The sequence below is a fragment of the Physeter macrocephalus genome, chromosome 10 (assembly GCF_002837175.3).
Source record: "Physeter macrocephalus isolate SW-GA chromosome 10, ASM283717v5, whole genome shotgun sequence".
Lineage (NCBI taxonomy): Eukaryota > Metazoa > Chordata > Mammalia > Artiodactyla > Physeteridae > Physeter > Physeter macrocephalus.
Window position 1 is genome coordinate 87252507 of NC_041223.1, and position 19193 is coordinate 87271699.

Here is a 19193-nt window from a genome sequence, read left to right on the forward strand (position 1 = left end):
TTTGGCCATTAAAAAGAATGGCATACTGATACATGCTACAGAATTTATGAACTTCGAAAAAATATTCTAAATGGCACAAGTCAGACACGAACACCACATGTAGTATCATTCTATTACATGAAATGTCCAGATAGATAAATCTATAGAGACAGAGTAGAGACAGAATGTAGATTAGTGGTTGCCAGGGACTGTTAGGGGAGGGTGGCAAATGGAGAGCTGTTATCCAAAAAAAAAAAGATCAAATTGCAAAAGTCATTGTTGGCTGATGAGAGGTGGGCAATATAATCTCTAAGGCCATCAAAGGCAGCTTAGCTTCTGCTTTCCAGATGAATGAAGGTAAGAAATAGTGAAGGATCAGTTACTTTGATTTAGGCTTTTCCTCCCGTGCTTTCCCCCCCAATTTGCCTCCAAGAGCATCTTCAGCTGTATTACACAAGTGTCGATATGTTGTATTTTCACGCAGCAGGATTCAGGTGGTCAGCAATTAGTGGAGTGAGTGTACACAGGGAGTGGGGGCTCAGAGGAAACCCTCCAGGTCACAGGAAAGCCACAGAGGAAGGATCAGCTTGGCAGGAACCTTCTGGCTGCAGACGAGCCACCCTGATGCCTGCAGAAGGCATCCAGGGCAGGAGGACTTCAGGCTGCTGGTTTCTGTGTAGAGAGGGTTGTGGGAGGATTATCGCCAGGCTAGGGTGAGCTTGCAAGGTCTTCAGGGGACCTGATGTTCTGGATGGGCAGCTGGGGCTGAGCTCCACCAGATGTCCTCCCATCCACGCCGCCGGCCCGCTGTGCAGCAGCCAGAAACAGCAGGAAACCTTCTTTCTCCTGCAGTTAATCCTTTCTCAGCATCCTCTGCTGAGAAGCCCACTGTGTTGCTCATGTAAAGGAGAGATATTTAAAAGAATGGTGTCTGTTATCGCCGATCATCTATTGAAGGGTGAATTTGGAGCTGAGAGGCGACAAATTGATCATTGGCTCATGCCCTTATTTCTTATGCTACAATTGTCACATATATTACATCCACATCCAAGACAATATTGTATATATTTTTACTTGTATTTTGAAGAAATTAAGGGGAAAATAAACTTTTATATTTACCTAAATAGTTACCATTTTTGATGCCCTTCATTTCTTCATGAAGATTCAAATTTTCCACTAGTATCATTTCTACTAAGAAAAAAAGTAATTTATCCTAGCATTTCTTATACTGTGGCTCTGTTGGTTACCTATTTTCTTACTTTTACTTTTTATCTGAAAATATCTATTTTACCTGAAAATATCTATTTTACCTTCATTCTTGAAGGATTTTTTGCTGGATATAGAATACTAGGTTGACATTTCTTTTGTTTCCAGCAATTTAAAGATAATAATCTAGTCTTTTCTAACCACCATAGTTTCTGATGGGAAATCCACAGTTATTTGTATAATGTTCCCTGTAAGGTGTCATTTTTCTCTGATTGCTCTCAACTTTGTCTCTTTATCCACAGTTTTAAGGGTTTGGCTCTGATATGCCTAGGCTTTATTTTTTCTTTTTATATTTATTGCTTGGGTTCAATGAGATTCTTTAATGTATGTCTTTGGCCAAATTCAGGGAGCTTTCAGCCATTATTTGTTCAAACATTTTCTGCCTGTTCTGACCCATTTCTCCTTCTGGATCCCAATTATACTTGATAGACCTGTGTATATTGTCCCATGCACCCCTGAGATTCTGTTCATTCCTCAGGCTGCGTAAATTCTACTGACCTGTATTCAAGTACATAGACTCTTTCCTCAGTCATCTGCATTCTGCTCCTGAGCTCATCTGCCTTGAGTTTTTATTTCACATGTTCTTGAATCTCTGCTTGGTTCTTTTTACTCTTTTCTCTCTCTCTACTGAATTTGTATCTTTGGGATCAGTGCTCACATTAAGCACAGTTCTGAAATTTGTCTTAAAATCTCTTCTTGTAAACCACACCACAGAATCAGGGTTGCTGCTGCTTCTGCCATGATCGAGGCAGCACAGAGATAGAAGTTTCCAAAGCTGCCAGTCCCAGATCGATAGCACTTCTGTCATCATCAGGAATCTCCTGAATCAGGAAGACTTCTGCCATCTGTTCCAGAATCCTGCTGCATCTTCTAGGAACCGTATCGTCATTCAAAAGGGATGCCCTGCAACCTGCCTTTCACCTCAAGTAATTCTGACTATGTCTTACATAAGATCGACTTACTACAAACATTTACATTATATCCAGAACCCTCTCTAAAAGAGAGTTTTAGCCTCTTTAGCACTGGAAACATGCTTGAAGAATAATTGAGTGGTGATCCCAGTCTACCTGCTGTGGACTGCTCCTCTAATTATTCAATGTTCATATACTCCCTTTTTACCATAGTCAAACTTCCACCAAATCTCAATAGCAACAGCAATGTGCCGTGAAAACATAATGCACCAGTGCTCTAAAGAAACAAAAATCTATAGACCTCTTATCAAAAGGAAGGATTCAATCCCGATCTTTTCGTGTGATATAGTGTGATGTGATGATCATCCCTATGCTAGTTCAGTCACAATGCTAGTTTGATACTCTGTAATGCATGGACTGAATTATAAAATACACAAACACACACACATACCCACAAAGAAGGAATAAAGTAACCCATCATGGCCTTCGGTTCTATAACTGGTTATAAGTCCATAATTTGTATTGATTTTCTTCCTCCACTGCCAATTACATTCTCCCTTTGTCCTCAGCCAGAACCTCACTTAGTTGATCTACCCAGAGTTTCATCCCTGAAGGATCTGACCTTTTGGTCATCTTGCCTCATGAGGTTGCCGTAGTATTCTATTTATTTCTGCCACTTGGACGTGTCAGAAATAGAGGGCAATCCCTGGCTTCCAGATGTAATCTTCCTTGCTGACATGGCATATTGTAAATGCCTGTTTTCCTCCACCATAGAGATCAATTGCACCAGCCAACACAGGAACTTCTTTTTTGCCATTGGTACAGTGGCATGTAGAAATCCATGTAGCCAGGTGGAAATCTCAGCTTCCAGTTCACGAAGCCATTGTTCGGTCCTTTGGTCGGAACCATTTTCACTTGGTTATGTAGACCTCTAAGACAAAATCCAATGCCACAAAAAAAAAAAAAAAATCCAATGCCACAAGGATGGGAATAACACTTTGCCAATAAATCATTAGATGTAATATTGAGAGTTCCCAGTCTTACTTTCATACCTTGGCTCCTGAACCTGTATATTCTGGATGTGGGAGAAAGAGCATCAGATATTGGTCACTGGTTTAGAACATAAGTTTCCTATCACTCAACCTCATAAGAAGTGGTATTCTAGTCGGAACTAACTGTTCAAGGAAAATTTACTTCTGTTTTTAGTTCCCGCTTGAGCCCAATTTTGTATCTAGTACAACTACTTGATGACGGAGTATTGCTGTGTATACCTAACCTTAGGTAACACCCAGTTCAGATGAGCAGCTCTGGGCGTATAGTCACTTGGTGTCCCACTATCAGGCACTCATTCAGTCATTACTGGGGCCAAATAGCATAAGCAAGGAGTTTTTCTTTTTTCTGTAAAGGGTAATATTTACTTGTCAAGAAAGTTACGACTTTCTTCCCAAACCCAAGTGCCCCCTGGCTTGTGATTGTCTCATTAGGGTCAGCTACAGGTGTACTGATTAGCTCCAGGAATATTGGCTCTTGCTGGTCATAAGGGTCCATGTGGCAGAGCCTCTTGTTCCCCAACGTAGACCAGCTAGAGGTCTTAATATGCTCCTCTGGGCCCTTCTCAAAGTTCACAGCCTTGTGGTTTCTCAATATATGCATCTGAGTAGAAAACCAAAGAAATATATGTTGCCTCAAATATCCAGAGACCCATCAAGCATTGTATCTGTTTATTAGTGATAGTAAGTACATCTAAAGCAACATGCTTTTCACTTTAGGGGTGTATTCCAACATGCCTAAGACCCAGACACTGCCCAAGTGTATCAGGCACCTGAATTCTGGGGTTCCCTCTCTGGAATGCATGTGATTTATCAGGGCCCTCAAAACCCCTGCCATATCAGCATGATGTCATCAGTACAGTGCACTGGCACGATGTCCTGTGGAATGTTTCAATGATCAGAATTCTATGAACTATTAAATAATGGCCCGGAGCCAGCAAGTTGACATAGCCTTAATAGGACAGGAAAAGTGCCCTGCTGTCTCCTAGGTGAATGCAAACCCCCAGATCAAGACCTGTCTAATATGTATCAGAGGCAGGGAGCTACATCTGGAACAGTAATTAGCACTGTGTAATTACAAACACCACCCGCTTAATTTTGTGATAATTCACTGTTATTCTCCAAGATCCTTCAATGTCCTGAACAGGTCAAATAGGCAAATTTATTGGGCATGTGATAGGAATTTCCACCCCTGAATATTTCAAGACTTCAACGTGGCACTGAGCTCTGTGAATCTTCCAGGTGGATATATAGATCCAAGCACCTTTGGGAAGACTGAGTTTACAGCAATGACTCCCTAAACCAGTGGGTCACCAAGATAGCATCCCGCTGCTTCTACTAGGATTAAGAACCTGGAAACGCAGGAAGCCTCTGAACCAGCTGCAGGATAAGCCAGAACTGTGCCGCCTCTGCTACAGTCCGTGCCAGCAAAACGCATGCCCTGAGGCTGCTTCTCTTCTTTCGTAATGCACTGCTAAATCCGGTTCTCAAATGAGTTCTCTGATTGGCAGAACTCAAGCCTCATCCAAAATCATAACTGCAGAGGAATCTGGGGAAATTTATTTCTAGCTCCTCTGTCCCTGAAATGCAGAAAGATGTGCTAGAGTAGAAAATGATGGTGTGGGTGTTGGCAGGTCCTTCCGTGGTTTCCGCTGCAGTTGCCTCATGCATAATGTGAGCCCAGGCCTTCACGTCAGCCTCTCTCAAAGTTCCACTGCATTTACAAAAGGGCAAGTGACAATTAAAATGTAAGGAAGAAGAGAGGCCATTTTATAATAATATTCGCAGAATTGTAAATCACCTTAATGGCTCTATACTTAGTCTTTGCTCTCGTTTGAACCTCAGTCATATTGGGGAGAGAGTCACATTTCATAGCTGTATTGTGGAAAATCTCTTTGTGGTGAACTTTCCTTCTCAGCAATGTCCTCTAAAAGGACTGTATTAACTCTAGACAAATGGATTTTATTTCTAGTATTTAACTTCTTAAGGGTCAGTGAATTACACGTATTAACCTTCAGTGCCTTTACATTATTATCCTACATTATAACATTTAACACTTATTGGGCGCTTGCTAGGGGCTTGACACTATGTTAATCAGTTTTGCTGTCTAACTTAATATGCACGACTCTATGTAGTGGGTGCTGTCCCAGTCACTGTTTTGCAGATGTGTAAGCTGAGACATAAAAGGTTAAGTAAGTTGTTAGTACAAGTTAGTAAGCATGGAGTTGGGATTTGACTCAGGCAGTGTTGGGCTCCAGAGTCTTCAACCTACCCTGTCACACTGTCATTTCATCCCCATTCTGTAAAGTCTCTTTCAGTTTATGGTGAAATTTTTCTTCTCTTTAAGTTATCTCCTAAAGATTAAATATTGAGGAAAAAAGATAAATAAACAATTAAAGCATCAATGAAATACTCAACCGAAGTTTTTTAGAGCTTAGGTAAAAGTACTGTTTTTTCAGGTACAAATTAAAATGTTGTAAAACATTTGACATCTAATAAGTCATACTGGAGAGTTACAAAAGATGGGAGTCTTAGCTAATTACATTGTTAGGAAATAACAATGATAAATAACTATGATTTTCTATGATAATAAACTGATGTGGTTTTAGTTTTAAATTTGATAAGTTGATTTCAAAAATTATTATTAACAGCTAGTTATGCGTGTCCAGATTTATAATAGAAATTTCTTTTGAAGTCTATAATCCATTCACTTTCTTAGTGTTACTGAGCACCAGGGAAGCCCTGATTAACTTTTAAAGTTAAAGTATATTATTAAAATATCAGTTTGAGAAATATCTATATTAAGTATACATTGTAAAGGACACAGATGGCATTTCCTAGTTTCATATGGCATTAGTTATTTAAGCATTGTCATTTAAACGTTTTACATATAAAAGCAGTGTCTCCTCAATCTGATTTTAAGCCCATAGAGAACAATGGCAAGGCAGATGCTGTTTCTGTGTTTTGAGATTCTCCATGAAGCCTCATTTCTCCCAGATATATTAAAGGAAAGATTTAATGAAATTCCAGATATGAGTTATATGCAACTTAATGTGAATTATAATCAAATGGCCTTTCTCCTACTAACTATAGGGGATATAATTTATTGTCTCCCACAATCCTTTGAAATTTATTTAATGACGAGTTCTTTTGTTGCCTCTAGATGAAAATTCAGAGTCCCACATTTCTTTCTCCTCACTCTAAAACACTGTGACTTTAGACTTTTGACTAGTGGAGAATAAACACCCACGCCCACACCCACACCTGTCCCTCTGCAACGTGGAGGTGGGACTCTCCTCAAAAACGTCTTCAAACTTTTTCCTCTTACCCTGTTTATCCACCTCTACCTCTATATCTCCATATCTATTGGGTGGGCCAAAAGGTTCGTTTGATTTTTTTCTGTAAGATGGCTTTAGTAGCACTTAGTTGTCTTTAACTTCATTCGAAACGATTTTGTTAAGACTGTATGTGACAGCTGTCATATCAACGTGCTTCTAAAAAAAAGACATCAAAATTGGTGAATTTCTGTGTATCCATTTTAATTGGAGATGGAAGAAAAAAAGCAACATTTTGGCATATTATGCTTTATTATTTCAAGAAAGGTAAAAATGCAACAGAAACACACAAAAAGATTTGTGCAGTGTGTGGAGAAGGTGCTGTGACTGATTGAACGTGTCTAAAGTGGTTTGCGAAGTTTCTTGCGGGAGATTTCTTGCTGGATGATGCTCCATGGTTGGGTAGACCAGTTGAAGTTGATAGCGATCAAATCGAAGCAATAATTGAGACGTTATACCACCCGGGAGATAGCCGAAATATTCAAATCCGACTTATCCAAATCAAGCGTTGAAAATCATTTGCACAAGCTTGGTTATGTGAATCGCTTTGATGTTTGGGTTCCACATAAGTTAAGTGAACAAAACCTTCTTGACCATATTTCCACATGCGATTCTCTACTGGAATGTAATGAAAACGTTCCATTTTAAAAACAAATTGTGACGGCAATGAAAAGTGGATACTGTACAACTGTGTGGCACAGAAGAGATCGTGGGGCAAGTGAAATGAATCACCACCAACTATACCAAAGGCAGGTCTTCATCCAGAGAAGGTGATGTTGTGTATATGGTGGGATTGGAAGAGAGTCCTCTATTATGGGCTCCTTCCGGAAAACCAAACGATTAATTCCAACAAGTACTGCTCCCAGTTAGACCAACTGAAAGCAGCACTCAATGAAAAGTGTCCAGAATTAGTCAACAGAAAACGCATAATCTTCCATCAGGATGACGCAAGATTACACGTTTCTTTGATGACCAGGCAAAAATTGTTACAGCTTGGCTGGGAAGTTCTGATTCATCCGCCATATTCACCAGACATTGCACCTTCGGATTTCCATTGATTTAGGTCTTTACAAAGTTCTCTTAATGGAAAAAAATTTCCATTCCCTGGAAGACTGTAAAAGGTACCTGGAACAGTTCTTTGCTCAAAAAGATAAAAAGTTTGGATAGATGGAATTATGAAGTTGCCTGAAAAATGGCAGAAGGTAGTGGAGCAAAAGGGTGAATACGTTGTTCAGTAAAGTTCTTGGTGAAAATGAAAGCTGTGTCTTTTATTTTTGCTTAAAAAAAAAGAAGGCACTTTTTGGCCCACCCAATATATTTAGTGGGTAAGGGCTTGAGAGTCTTGTTTTATCATCTTGATTCATTCTGTATGTACTCTATCTAAATGATATGATCTTTTGGTTCTTCAGCTAAAACTTCCATTCTAGCACCTTGTCACACATTTCAAAATACTAACTGCTATAAAATTTCATTAATTCTATTATGATAATCTGTCTGTTTCACAGTTTTGCTTGAGACTGACTCAGAATTATGTTGACACTTTTTGTACTCCCTGCAGCATGGAGCTCAACAGTAAATTTTAGAAAGTGCCCATTAAATATATTTAGAGCTAACTTGATAGAAATTAGAAACCTACTCATTTTGATCTTTAGTTTCAGGTGCAGCATTATGTCTCTCAGAGTCTGGTAACCCTGGGAAGTTGCAGCTTGTTGAGAAAATCTATAATACCTCTGCTTCTGTCAGAAGTAAACAGCTTCGCTGATGATCTGGGTGCCATCAATCAGGTACATATAACTTGACACTGTAACTTTCATTTGTAGTTAATGCAGCTGTAGACTTTTCTTTCCCTTTCTCCTCCCCTCTCTTTTTGCCAGGCTGATATTTTAGTCGTTACCTTATTTCTAATGTACATTATTTCTAATGTACATGAATACTGTTGCTGCCTGCTGAAATTACAGAAAGATATTTTCAGAAAATAGTTTTCAAAATAATGCCATTTTATCATCCTTACTGGTATATATGTGCCAAAGGTGTCACTAGTGATGGCAAAGGAATGGCCTTAAACCTCTCCAAGAAGGCAGTGTGTTCCTAAAGCAAAGCAGGGAGAGGAAAGTGGACGGGAGAGGATGATAAATGGAGAACAGCCTCTGGTTCTTATTCCTAATTGCTCATGACACTCATGTGGCTAACTTTAAATACTCCGTTGCCAAGCCATATGCCAAGCCAATTAAATGGAGGTCTCTGGGGTTAAGACGCAGGTATTGGTATTGTTAAAGTTCTCCAGATGATTCCAGTGTGCAAACAAGGTTGAAAACAATGCTCTTTTATCTGTGCAAAATCTTATGTCACTGATGACAAATGTGTCTAAGGAACAGAAGTCATTCCCATGTTTTAATGTTGACAGTGGCATATTACGTGTTCACTTTCTCAGCTCACTTAATATTATTGTTTCTGTGGTTAGAATTAAACACAAATAAAGGAAATCAGAGACAGAAATGTTTTGGTAAAGAGAAAAAATTAATAAGAGAAATATATATATATTTATTTATATAATATTAAATGCTTTTAACCAAGTTCTTAGGTCTAAGTTCTCTACATTTAATAACATATTCCAAAATATTATATAATCTACTTGAATTCAATCAATGTCATGGTAAATCATCTAGTCAGCAGTTTTTCAAGTGACTGTTAAATGCTGAACCCTTGTAACAGCTCTGTTAGATATATTTTTAAAAAGTAGTTGTTACTGATCTCAAGGAGCTAAAAATCCATTTGAAAAAGAAATAAGGCACATTTACTAGTGGAAAAAAAACAGTGAAGTGTTAAAATGCATGGTGCCGTTTGTAGGAGCTCCAAGATCAAGGAAGTGATCAAGGTAAGTTGCAAGTCCCTGAAAAGATTTCATGAAAAAGGAACAGCTTGAAAAATGGATTTGAATTGAAAAGGAGAGAATACATAATGTTGAGGCACTGGGTGTTAGTTTTAAAAAGTGTGCCCAGAATTCTGAGGAAACAAGGTGAGGTCATGGCATTAAAAATAGGAGAAGCGGGCTTCCCTGGTGGTGCAGTGGTTGCGCGTCCGCCTGCCGATGCAGGGGAACCGGGTTCGCGCACTAGTGGAAAAAAAACAGTGAAGTGTTAAAATGCATGGTGCCGTTTGTAGGAGCTCCAAGATCAAGGAAGTGATCAAGGTAAGTTGCAAGTCCCTGAAAAGATTTCATGAAAAAGGAACAGCTTGAAAAATGGATTTGAATTGAAAAGGAGAGAATACATAATGTTGAGGCACTGGGTGTTAGTTTTAAAAAGTGTGCCCAGAATTCTGAGGAAACAAGATGAGGTCATGGCATTAAAAATAGGAAGCGGGCTTCCCTGGTGGCGACAAAAAAAAACAAAAAAAAAAAATAGGAAGCAATGTGGCAAATTAGTTTGATGGAATCAGATTTGTGTGGAGAATAACAAAAGACAGAAAAGAAAATTTTATTTACATATTCTCATTTAATTTTTACCAAAATACATGAAGTAGTTATATTATTCACCTAGTTTATAGATAAAGAAGTCAAGCCTTAGAGCAGTTAAGCAACTTGACCAAGGTTGCAGAAAGAACATATGCTAAGAGCCATAATTCAAACTCAGGCATTCTGATTGTTAAGCCACTTTAGAATAAGAGTAACAATAACACAACAACAAGAACTAGTTTTTGGCGGGTAATATGTGTTATGCTTTAGATATTAGTATCGTTGTTTAAAGACAAGAAAACTATTCATCAGCATTCTTAACAATGGATAACAGAATTCACTCCAGCCAATTTAAGCAGAAAAGGATACATGAATAGCTCTGGAATTGTTGAAGAAGAGACTAGGCCGTACTTTCATGAATGACCTCTGCGACTACCCAGCTGAATAGGAATAGGCTCCAAAGGAGTTGCTGCCTTTGCCGTCATGACCAGGAAGCTGCCTGCTGACTCAAGGAGCTACTACTACAGACACAGGGTCCATAAAACAGTCCTACTACAGTGTACAACAGCCAGATATATGCCCTGTGTTGTCCTGTCTCATTATGTGATTCAGTTTCAACTAATTCAGTGTTTGTGAGTGCGTTTATTTCTAAGGCAACAACACATTCAGAACCCTAGCATCAAGGAAGTATAGAAAATGTAGTTTTATGCTTTTTCAGCTTCTTTACTCTAAAAGGATGATAGAATGACTAATGATGTAGTCAGTCCAAGGTGTCTATCACATGTAAGGCTCAGAAATTCAGTAACATGGTGGTAAGAGATGGCGTCAGAATAGGAGGGAATACAGGGCGAAGGGCATGAATGCAGGGAAGCTATTTATTCGGGACTCTCAATGTAATAAGTCTTCCACAAGCAGGAGTAGAAATAACCACTTGTATATAAGAAGTGTTATCCAAAGGACTCAAGAAAAAATTTAATGTGAAGGAGAGAGAAGAATCAGTGCAAAAATTAATATTATAAAACTAAGAGATAGGAAAAATATCACTAAGAAGAATTAGGTAAATGGGAAGCAATGCTTCTTTGTGAGCAGAAAAAATTGAGTTTGTATATATTGAATATGAGGAAACATTGAAGTAATCTAAATATAGGCAGATGGAAATATGAAATTAAAACTTGAGGGAAAGGAGGGGACATACATAAAAATTAGGGGAATATCACTATATGGCAAACATGAAATCATAGAAAAAGAACAGGGACTCAGGGAAAAGTACTGTGGAATGGGAGAGGCAGATGTACAAACAAGGAAAGAAGACAAGCTTTATTTTAATATTAGATGTTAGCTGACTATTATAAATGTCAGGCTTAAATGATTTAATTTTTCATCAGATATAAACAGTAATATATATTATATATAATATGGATTATGCAAAAATATCTATAAATAAAAATATAAATATTAAAGTCATACTACATATTTTTTGACTTTCCAGTTTTCTTTATGCCTCTTAGACATAGTCTTATTGTTGGACATATAGGTCATTGCTGTAATACATTTTCACCTCTGATATAAAACTTAACATTAACTATTTTCTGAAATTGATTCATGGAGAAACATTTCAGAAGTTGACTTTATTGCATTAACTGCATTCAACTCTTATTAGTGATTTGCATCTCAAACTTGCATATTAAGATGATTTTTTGGAAAAAGCATAATAAAATTATTATTTTTTAAAAATAAAATTTCTTGGAAGTTTTATTAAAAGTATTTAAAAAGTCATAAAGTTCATTGTTAACAGAGGTAGCCTTCCCAATGTAAACAGCTAAAACTCTGGACAAATATATGACTTAGTGAATTTCAGACAATAGGCAGTACAAAATTGCAATTCCTGAAATAAGGGAAGCAAACTATGTGAATCCCATGATTGCCTTGACTTTTGGCCTGGAGGCCCTTTCTGGACTGTGGCACAGGTGAAGCCCAGCCAAGTCCCAGCAGTCTCACTGAACTGATGGGGCAGAGACTGGAGTTCCAGAGAACTGATGTGGAGAATTTCTGGGTCGGGGTCATGGAGAGAAGAAAACCCTGAAAAGAAGAACTCAGGAAATTTGAACAGAGGTTTTCTGGATCATTTGTTGAATACTAAGCTGCACATGTGTAGGAGGACACTTCACAAGACCAAGCAAAGAAAAACTACTCAGGAAAGAAATATTACAAAGAAATTGTGAGCTGCATAATGGCCAGACCTCACACAGTGCTTGGGACCATCCAAATTCTATCCAGATATAATGGCAAGACCTTACTTAATAAGGCATTCAGTAGAGACCTTAAAATGTTACAGCTTAGCAGTATAGTACTTTATAGTCCTAGGAAAAGGCTATGCTGGATGGATTCTAAAAGAGCTTGGAAACACACCTTGAAGAATTCTTGCTGATTTACAGCTAGATTAGCTGCCTGCTGGAACAACATAATACAGAAGCTTTACAATATGATATCATTAATGTCTACATCCATTCAGACATCACGCAAGTGAAAAAGAAAGAATGTGTAACTCATAGCCATGAGAAAAAGCATCAGTTAATAGAAATAGAACCAGAAATGACAGAAATAATGGAATAAGCATATAAGGACAAAGACAGCTATTTATATATATATATACATACATACACACACACACACATATATATGTGTGTGTTAAAAGAAAAATGAAAAAAAAACCCCACAGAATGGGAGAAACTGTTTGCAAATGATATGACTGATAAGGGGTTAATATCCAACATATATAAACAGCTCATAAAAGTCAACATCAAAAAAAACCAAACAACCGGAATAAAAATATGGGCAGAAGAACTGAATAGACATTTTTCCAAAGAGGAAATGCAGATGGTCAACAGGCACATGAAAAGATGCTCAACATAGCTAATCATCAGGGAAATTCAAATCAAAACCACAATTAGATATTATCTCACACCTGTCAGACAGGCTATCATCAAAAAGACAACAAATAACTAATGTTGGTGAGGATGTGGAGGAAAGAGAACCCTCGTACACGGTTGGTGGGAATGTAAATTGGTGCAGCCACTATGGAAAACAGTATGTAGGTTCCTTAAAAAACTAAAAATAAAACTACCATATGACCCCCCTGCGTATACATCTGAAAAACAATAATTAGAAAAGAGACATGCACCCCAAAGCTCATAACAGTATTATTTATAATTGCTGAGTTGAGGAAGCAACCTAAGTGTTCAGCAAGAGATGAATGGATAAAGATGTGATCACACACACACACACACACACACGCACACACGCACTCACACACACACTAGAATACCATTCAGCAATAAAAAAAGAATAAAATTTTGCTGTTTGCAGCAACAGGAATGGACTTGGAGAGGATTATGTTAAGTGAAATAAGACAGAGAAAGACAGATATGATATAACTTAATCTAAAAAATACAACAGGGAGGGACCTTCAAGACGGCACAGGAGTAAGACATGGAGATCACCTTCCTCCCCACAAATTCATCAAAAATACATCTACATGTGGAACAACTCCTACAGAACACCTGCTGAACGCTGGCAGAAGACCTCAGACTTCCCAAAAGGCCAGAAAATCCCCACGTACCTGGGTAGGGTAAAAGAAAAATGAAAAAACAGAGACAAAAGAATAGAGATGGGACGTGCACCAGTGGGAGGGAGCTGTGAAGGAGGAAAGGTTTCCACACACTAGGAAGCCCCTTCGCGGGCGGAGACTGCGGGTGGTGGGGGGAGGAAGCTTCTGAGCCGCGGAGGAGAGCGCAGCAACGGGGGTGCGGAGGGCAAAGCGGAGAGATTCCTGCACAGAGGACCGGTGACGACCAGCACTCACCAGCCCGAGAGGCTTGTCTGCTCACCCGCCGGGGCAGGCGGGGGCTGGGAGCTGAGACTCGGGCTTTGGAGGTCAGATCCCAGGGAGAGGACTAGGGTTGGCTGCATGAACACAGTCTGAAAGGGACTAGTGCACCACAGCTAGCCAGGAGGGAGTTCAGGAAAAAGTCTGGACCTGCCTAAGAGGCAAGAGACCATTGTTTCAGGGTGCACGAGGAGAAGGGATTCCTTCCCTGTCTGCCCACAGAAGGCAGAGCACTGCCTAAATGAGCTCCAGAAATGGTCGCGAGCCGCGGCCATCAGCTTGAACACCAGAGACAGGCATGAAATGCTAACGCTGCTACTGCAGCCACCAAGAAGCCTGTGTGAAAGCACAGGTCACTGTCCACATGCCCACACCCCCTGGGAGCCTGTGCAGCCCGCCACTGCCAGGGTCCTGTGATCCAGGGACAACTTCCCCCGGAGGACACACGGTGCACCTCAGGCTGTTTAAAGTCACTCTGGCCTCTGCCGCCACAGGCTTGCCCTGCATTCCAACCCCTCCCTGCCCCCGGCCTGAGTGAGTCAGAACCCCCTAATCAGCTGCTGCTTTAACCCCATCCTGTCTGGGAGGGAACAGAAGCCTGAGGGCAGCCTACACACAGAGGCAAGGCCAAAATGAAAGCTGAACCCCAGGAGCTGTGCAAACAAAGAAGAGAAAGGGAAATCTCTCCCAGCAGGCTCAGGAGCACGGATTAAATCCCCAGTCAACCTGAAGTACCCTGCATATGTGGAATACCTGAATAGACAACGAATCAACCCAAAATGGAGGCAGTAGACTTTGGGAGCAACTGTAGACTTGCGGTTTGCTGTCAGCGACTGACGTGTTTCTGATTTTTATGTTTATCTTAATATAGTTTTTAGCGCTTGTTATCATTGGTGGATTTGTTTATTGGTTAGGTTGCTCTCTTCTTTTTAAAAAATTATTTTTAGTTTTTCTTTTAATAATCTTTTAATTTTAATAATTTTATTTTATTTATCTTTTAAATTTTTTTTTCTTATTCTTATTTTTTCTTTCATTTTTTCTCCCTATTCTTCTGAGCCGTGTGGCTGACAGGGTCTTGTTGCTCCGGCCTGGTGTCAGGCCTGGGCCTCTGAGGTGAGAAAACCAAGTTCAGGACATTGGACCACCAGAGACCTCCCAGCCCCACATAATATAAATTGGTGAGAGGTCTCCCAGAGATCTCTGTCTCAACGCTAAGACCCAGCGCCACCCAACAGCCAGCAAGTTCCACTGCTGGACGCCCCATGCCAAACAACTAGCAAGACAGGAACACAACCCCATCCATTAGCAGAGAGGCTGCCTAAAATCATACTAGGTTCACAGACACCACAAAACACAGCAACGGACCCAGCCCTGCCCACCAGAAAGACAAGGTCCAGCCTCATCCACTGGAACACAGACACCAGTCTCCTCCACCAGGAAGCCTACACAAGCCACTGAACCAATCTTACCCTCTAGAGGCAGACACCAATAACAACGGGAACTATGAACCAGCAGCCTGCAAAAAGTAGAACCCAAACAGTAAGTAAAGCAAAATGAAAAGACAGAGAAATACGCAGTACGTGAAGGAGCAGTGTAAAAACCCACCAGACCAAACAAATGAGAGGAAATAGGCAGTCTACCTGAAAAAGAATTCAGAGTAATGATAGTAAAGATGATACAAAATCTTGGAACTAGAATGGAGAAAATACAAGAAACGTTTAACAAGGACCTAGAAGAACTAAGGAGTAAACAAACAATGATGAACAACACAATAAATGAAGTTAAAAATTCTCTAGGAGGAATCAATAGCAGAATAACTGAGGCAGAAGAATGGATAAGTGACCTAGAAGATAAAATAGTGGATATAACTACCACAGATCAGAATAAAGAAAAAAGAATGAAAAGAATTGAGAACAATCTCAGAGACCTCTGGGACAACATTAAACATAACAACATTCAAATTATAGGGGTCCCAAAAGAAGAAGAGAGAAAGAAAGGGTCTGAAAAAATATATGAAGAGATTATAGTTCAAAACTTCCCTAAAATAGGGAAGGAAATAGTCAACTCCAGGAAGTGCAGAAAGTCCTATGCAGGATATATCCAAGGAGAAACACTACAAGACACATATTAATCAAACTATCAAATCAAACTATCAAAGATTAAATACAAGGAAAAATACTAAAAGCAGCAAGGGAAAAGCAACAAATAACATACAAGGGAATCTCCATAAGGTTAACAGCTGCTCTTTCAGCAAACACTCTGCAAGCCAGAAGGGAGTGGCAGGACATATTTAAAATGATGAAAGGGAAAAACCTACAACCAAGATTATTCTACCCAGCAAGAATCTCATTTAGATTTGACAGAGAAATTAAAATCTTTACAGACAAGCAAAAGCTAAGAGAATTCAGCACCACCACACCAGCTTTCAAACAAATGCTAAAGGAACTTCTCTAGGCAGGAAACACAAAAGAGGGAAAATACCTATGAAAACAAACCCAAAACAATTAAGAAAATGGTAATAAGAACATACATGTTGATAATTACCTTAAATGTAAATTGATTAAAGGCTCCAACCAAAAGACATAGACTGGCTGAATGGATACAAAAACAAGACCCATATATATAGTGTCTACAGGAGACCCACTTCAGACCTAGGGACACATACAGACTGAAATTGAGGGTATGGAAAAAGATATTCCATGCAAGTGGAAATCAAAAGAAACCTGGAGTAGCAATTCTCATATCAGACAAAATAGACTTTAAAATAAAGATTATTACAAGAGACAAAGAAGGACACTACCTAATGATCAAGGGATCAATCCAAGAAGAAGGTATAACATTTGTAAATATTTATGCACCCATCATAGGAGCACTTCAATACATAAGACAAATGCTAACAGCCATAAAAGGGGAAATTGACAGTAACACAGTAAAAGTAGGGAACTTTAACAACCCACTTTCATCAATGGACAGATCATCCATTATGTACTTATGAAAGTACATAAGGAAACACAAGCTTTATATGACACATTAAACAAGATGGAGTTAATTGATATTTATAGTACATTCCATCCAAAAACAACAGAATACACTTTCTTCTCAAGTGCTCATGGAACATTCTCCAGGATAGATCATATCTTGAGTCATAAATCAAGCCTTGGTAAATTTAAGAAATTTGAAATCATATCAAATATCTTGTCTGACCACAACGCTATGAGACTAGATATCAATTACAGGAAAAAATATGTAAAAAATACAAACACATGAAGACTAAGCAATACACTACTTAATAACCAAGACCTCAGGAAACAAGAAAAATCTCATATAAACAACCTAACCTTACACCTAAAGCAACTAAAGAAAGAAGAACCAAAAAACCCCATAATTAGTAGAAGGAAAGAGATATAAAGATCAGAGCAGAAATAAATTAAATAGAGACAAGGAAAACAATAGCAAAGATCAATAAAACTAAAGCTGGTTCTTTGAGAAGATAAACAAAATTGATAAACCATTAGCCAGACTCATCAAGAAAAAAAAGGGAGACGACTCTCAAATCCACACAATTAGAAATGAAAAAGAAGGAGGGAAGTTCATAGCAATACAATCCTACCTCAAGAAACAAGAAAAATCTCAAAGAAACAACAGAACCTTACACCTAAAGCAGCTAGAGAAGGAAGAACAAAAATCCCCCAAAGTCAACTGACACTGCAGAAATACAAAGAATCATGAGGGATTACTACAAGCAACAATATGCCAATAAAATGGACAACCTGGAAAAAAATGGACAAATTCTTAGAAAAGTACAACCTTGTGGACTGAACCAGGAAGAAATAGAAAATATAAACAGACCAATCACAGGCACTGAAATTGAGACTGTGATTAAAAATCTTCCAGCAAACAAAAGTCCAGGACCAGATGGCTTCACAGGTGAATTGTATCAAACATTTAGCGAAGAGCTAACACCTATCCTTCTCAAACTCTTCCAAAATATAGCAGAGGGAGGAACTCATTCTACTAGTTCTTCTAGCAAAACACTAGTAGAACAGGATCCAACAGCACGTTAAAAGGATCATATACCATGATCAAGTGGGGTTTATCCCACAAATGCAAGGATTCTTCAATATAAGCAAATCAATCAATATGATACACCATATTAACAAACTGAAGGATAAAAGCCATATGATAATCTCAATAGATGCAGAAAAAGCTTTCAACAAAATTCAACATCCATTTATGATAAAAAACTCTCCAGAAATTAGGCATAGAGGGAACTTACCTCAACATAATAATGGCCATATATGACAAACCCATAGCCAACGTCATTTTCAATGGTGAAAAACTGAAAACATTTTCTCTAAAATCAGGAACAAGACAAGTATGCCCACTTTCACCACTGTTATTCCACATCCTTTTGGAAGTGTTAGCCACAGCAATCAGAAAAGAAAAAGAAATAAAAGGAATCCAAATTAGGAAAGAAGAAGTAAAACTGTCACTTTTTGCAGTGACATGATACTATACATAGAGAATCCTAAAGATGCTACCAGAAAACTACTACAGTAATCAATGAATTTGGTAAAGTAACAGGATACAATTTTAATGCACAGAAATCTCTTGCATTCCTATACACTAACGATGAAAAATCTGAAAGAGAAATTAAGGAAACACTCCCATTTACCATTGCAACAAAAAGAATAAGATACCTAGGAATAAAGCTACCTAAGGAGACAAAAGATCTTTATGCAGAAACCTGTAAGACAGTGATGAAAGAAATTAAAGACAATACAAACAGATGGAGAGATATACCATGTTCCTGGATTGGAAGAATCAACATTGTGAAAATGACTATAGTACCCAAAGCAATCTACAGGTACAGATTCAATGCAATCCGTATCAAACTACCAGTGGCATTTTTCCCAGAACTAGAACAACACGTTTCACAATTTGAATGGAAACACAAAAGACCCCGAATAGCCAAAGCAATCTTGAGAAAGAAAAATGGAAACTGTCACTTTTTGCAGTGACATGATACTATACATAGAGAATCCTAAAGATGCTACCAGAAAACTACTACAGTAATCAATGAATTTGGTAAAGTAACAGGATACAATATTAATGCACAGAAATCTCTTGCATTCCTATACACTAACGATGAAAAATCTGAAAGAGAAATTAAGGAAACACTCCCATTTACCATTGCAACAAAAAGAATAAGATACCTAGGAATAAAGCTACCTAAGGAGACAAAAGATCTTTATGCAGAAACCTATAAGACAGTGATGAAAGAAATTAAAGACAATACAAACAGATGGAGAG

General features: G+C 38.6%; 1 protein-coding gene across 1 annotated transcript in view; it reads left to right on the top strand.

The window, feature by feature from the left end:
• Window positions 1-19193, top strand: part of MEI4 (meiotic double-stranded break formation protein 4) — a 202715-nt gene that overhangs the window by 121608 nt on the left and 61914 nt on the right. Inside the window, exon 3 of the mRNA XM_024132967.2 lies at window positions 8193-8324. Coding sequence (XP_023988735.1) covers window positions 8193-8324 — 132 coding nt within the window. The remainder of the gene's footprint in view (window positions 1-8192; window positions 8325-19193) is intronic.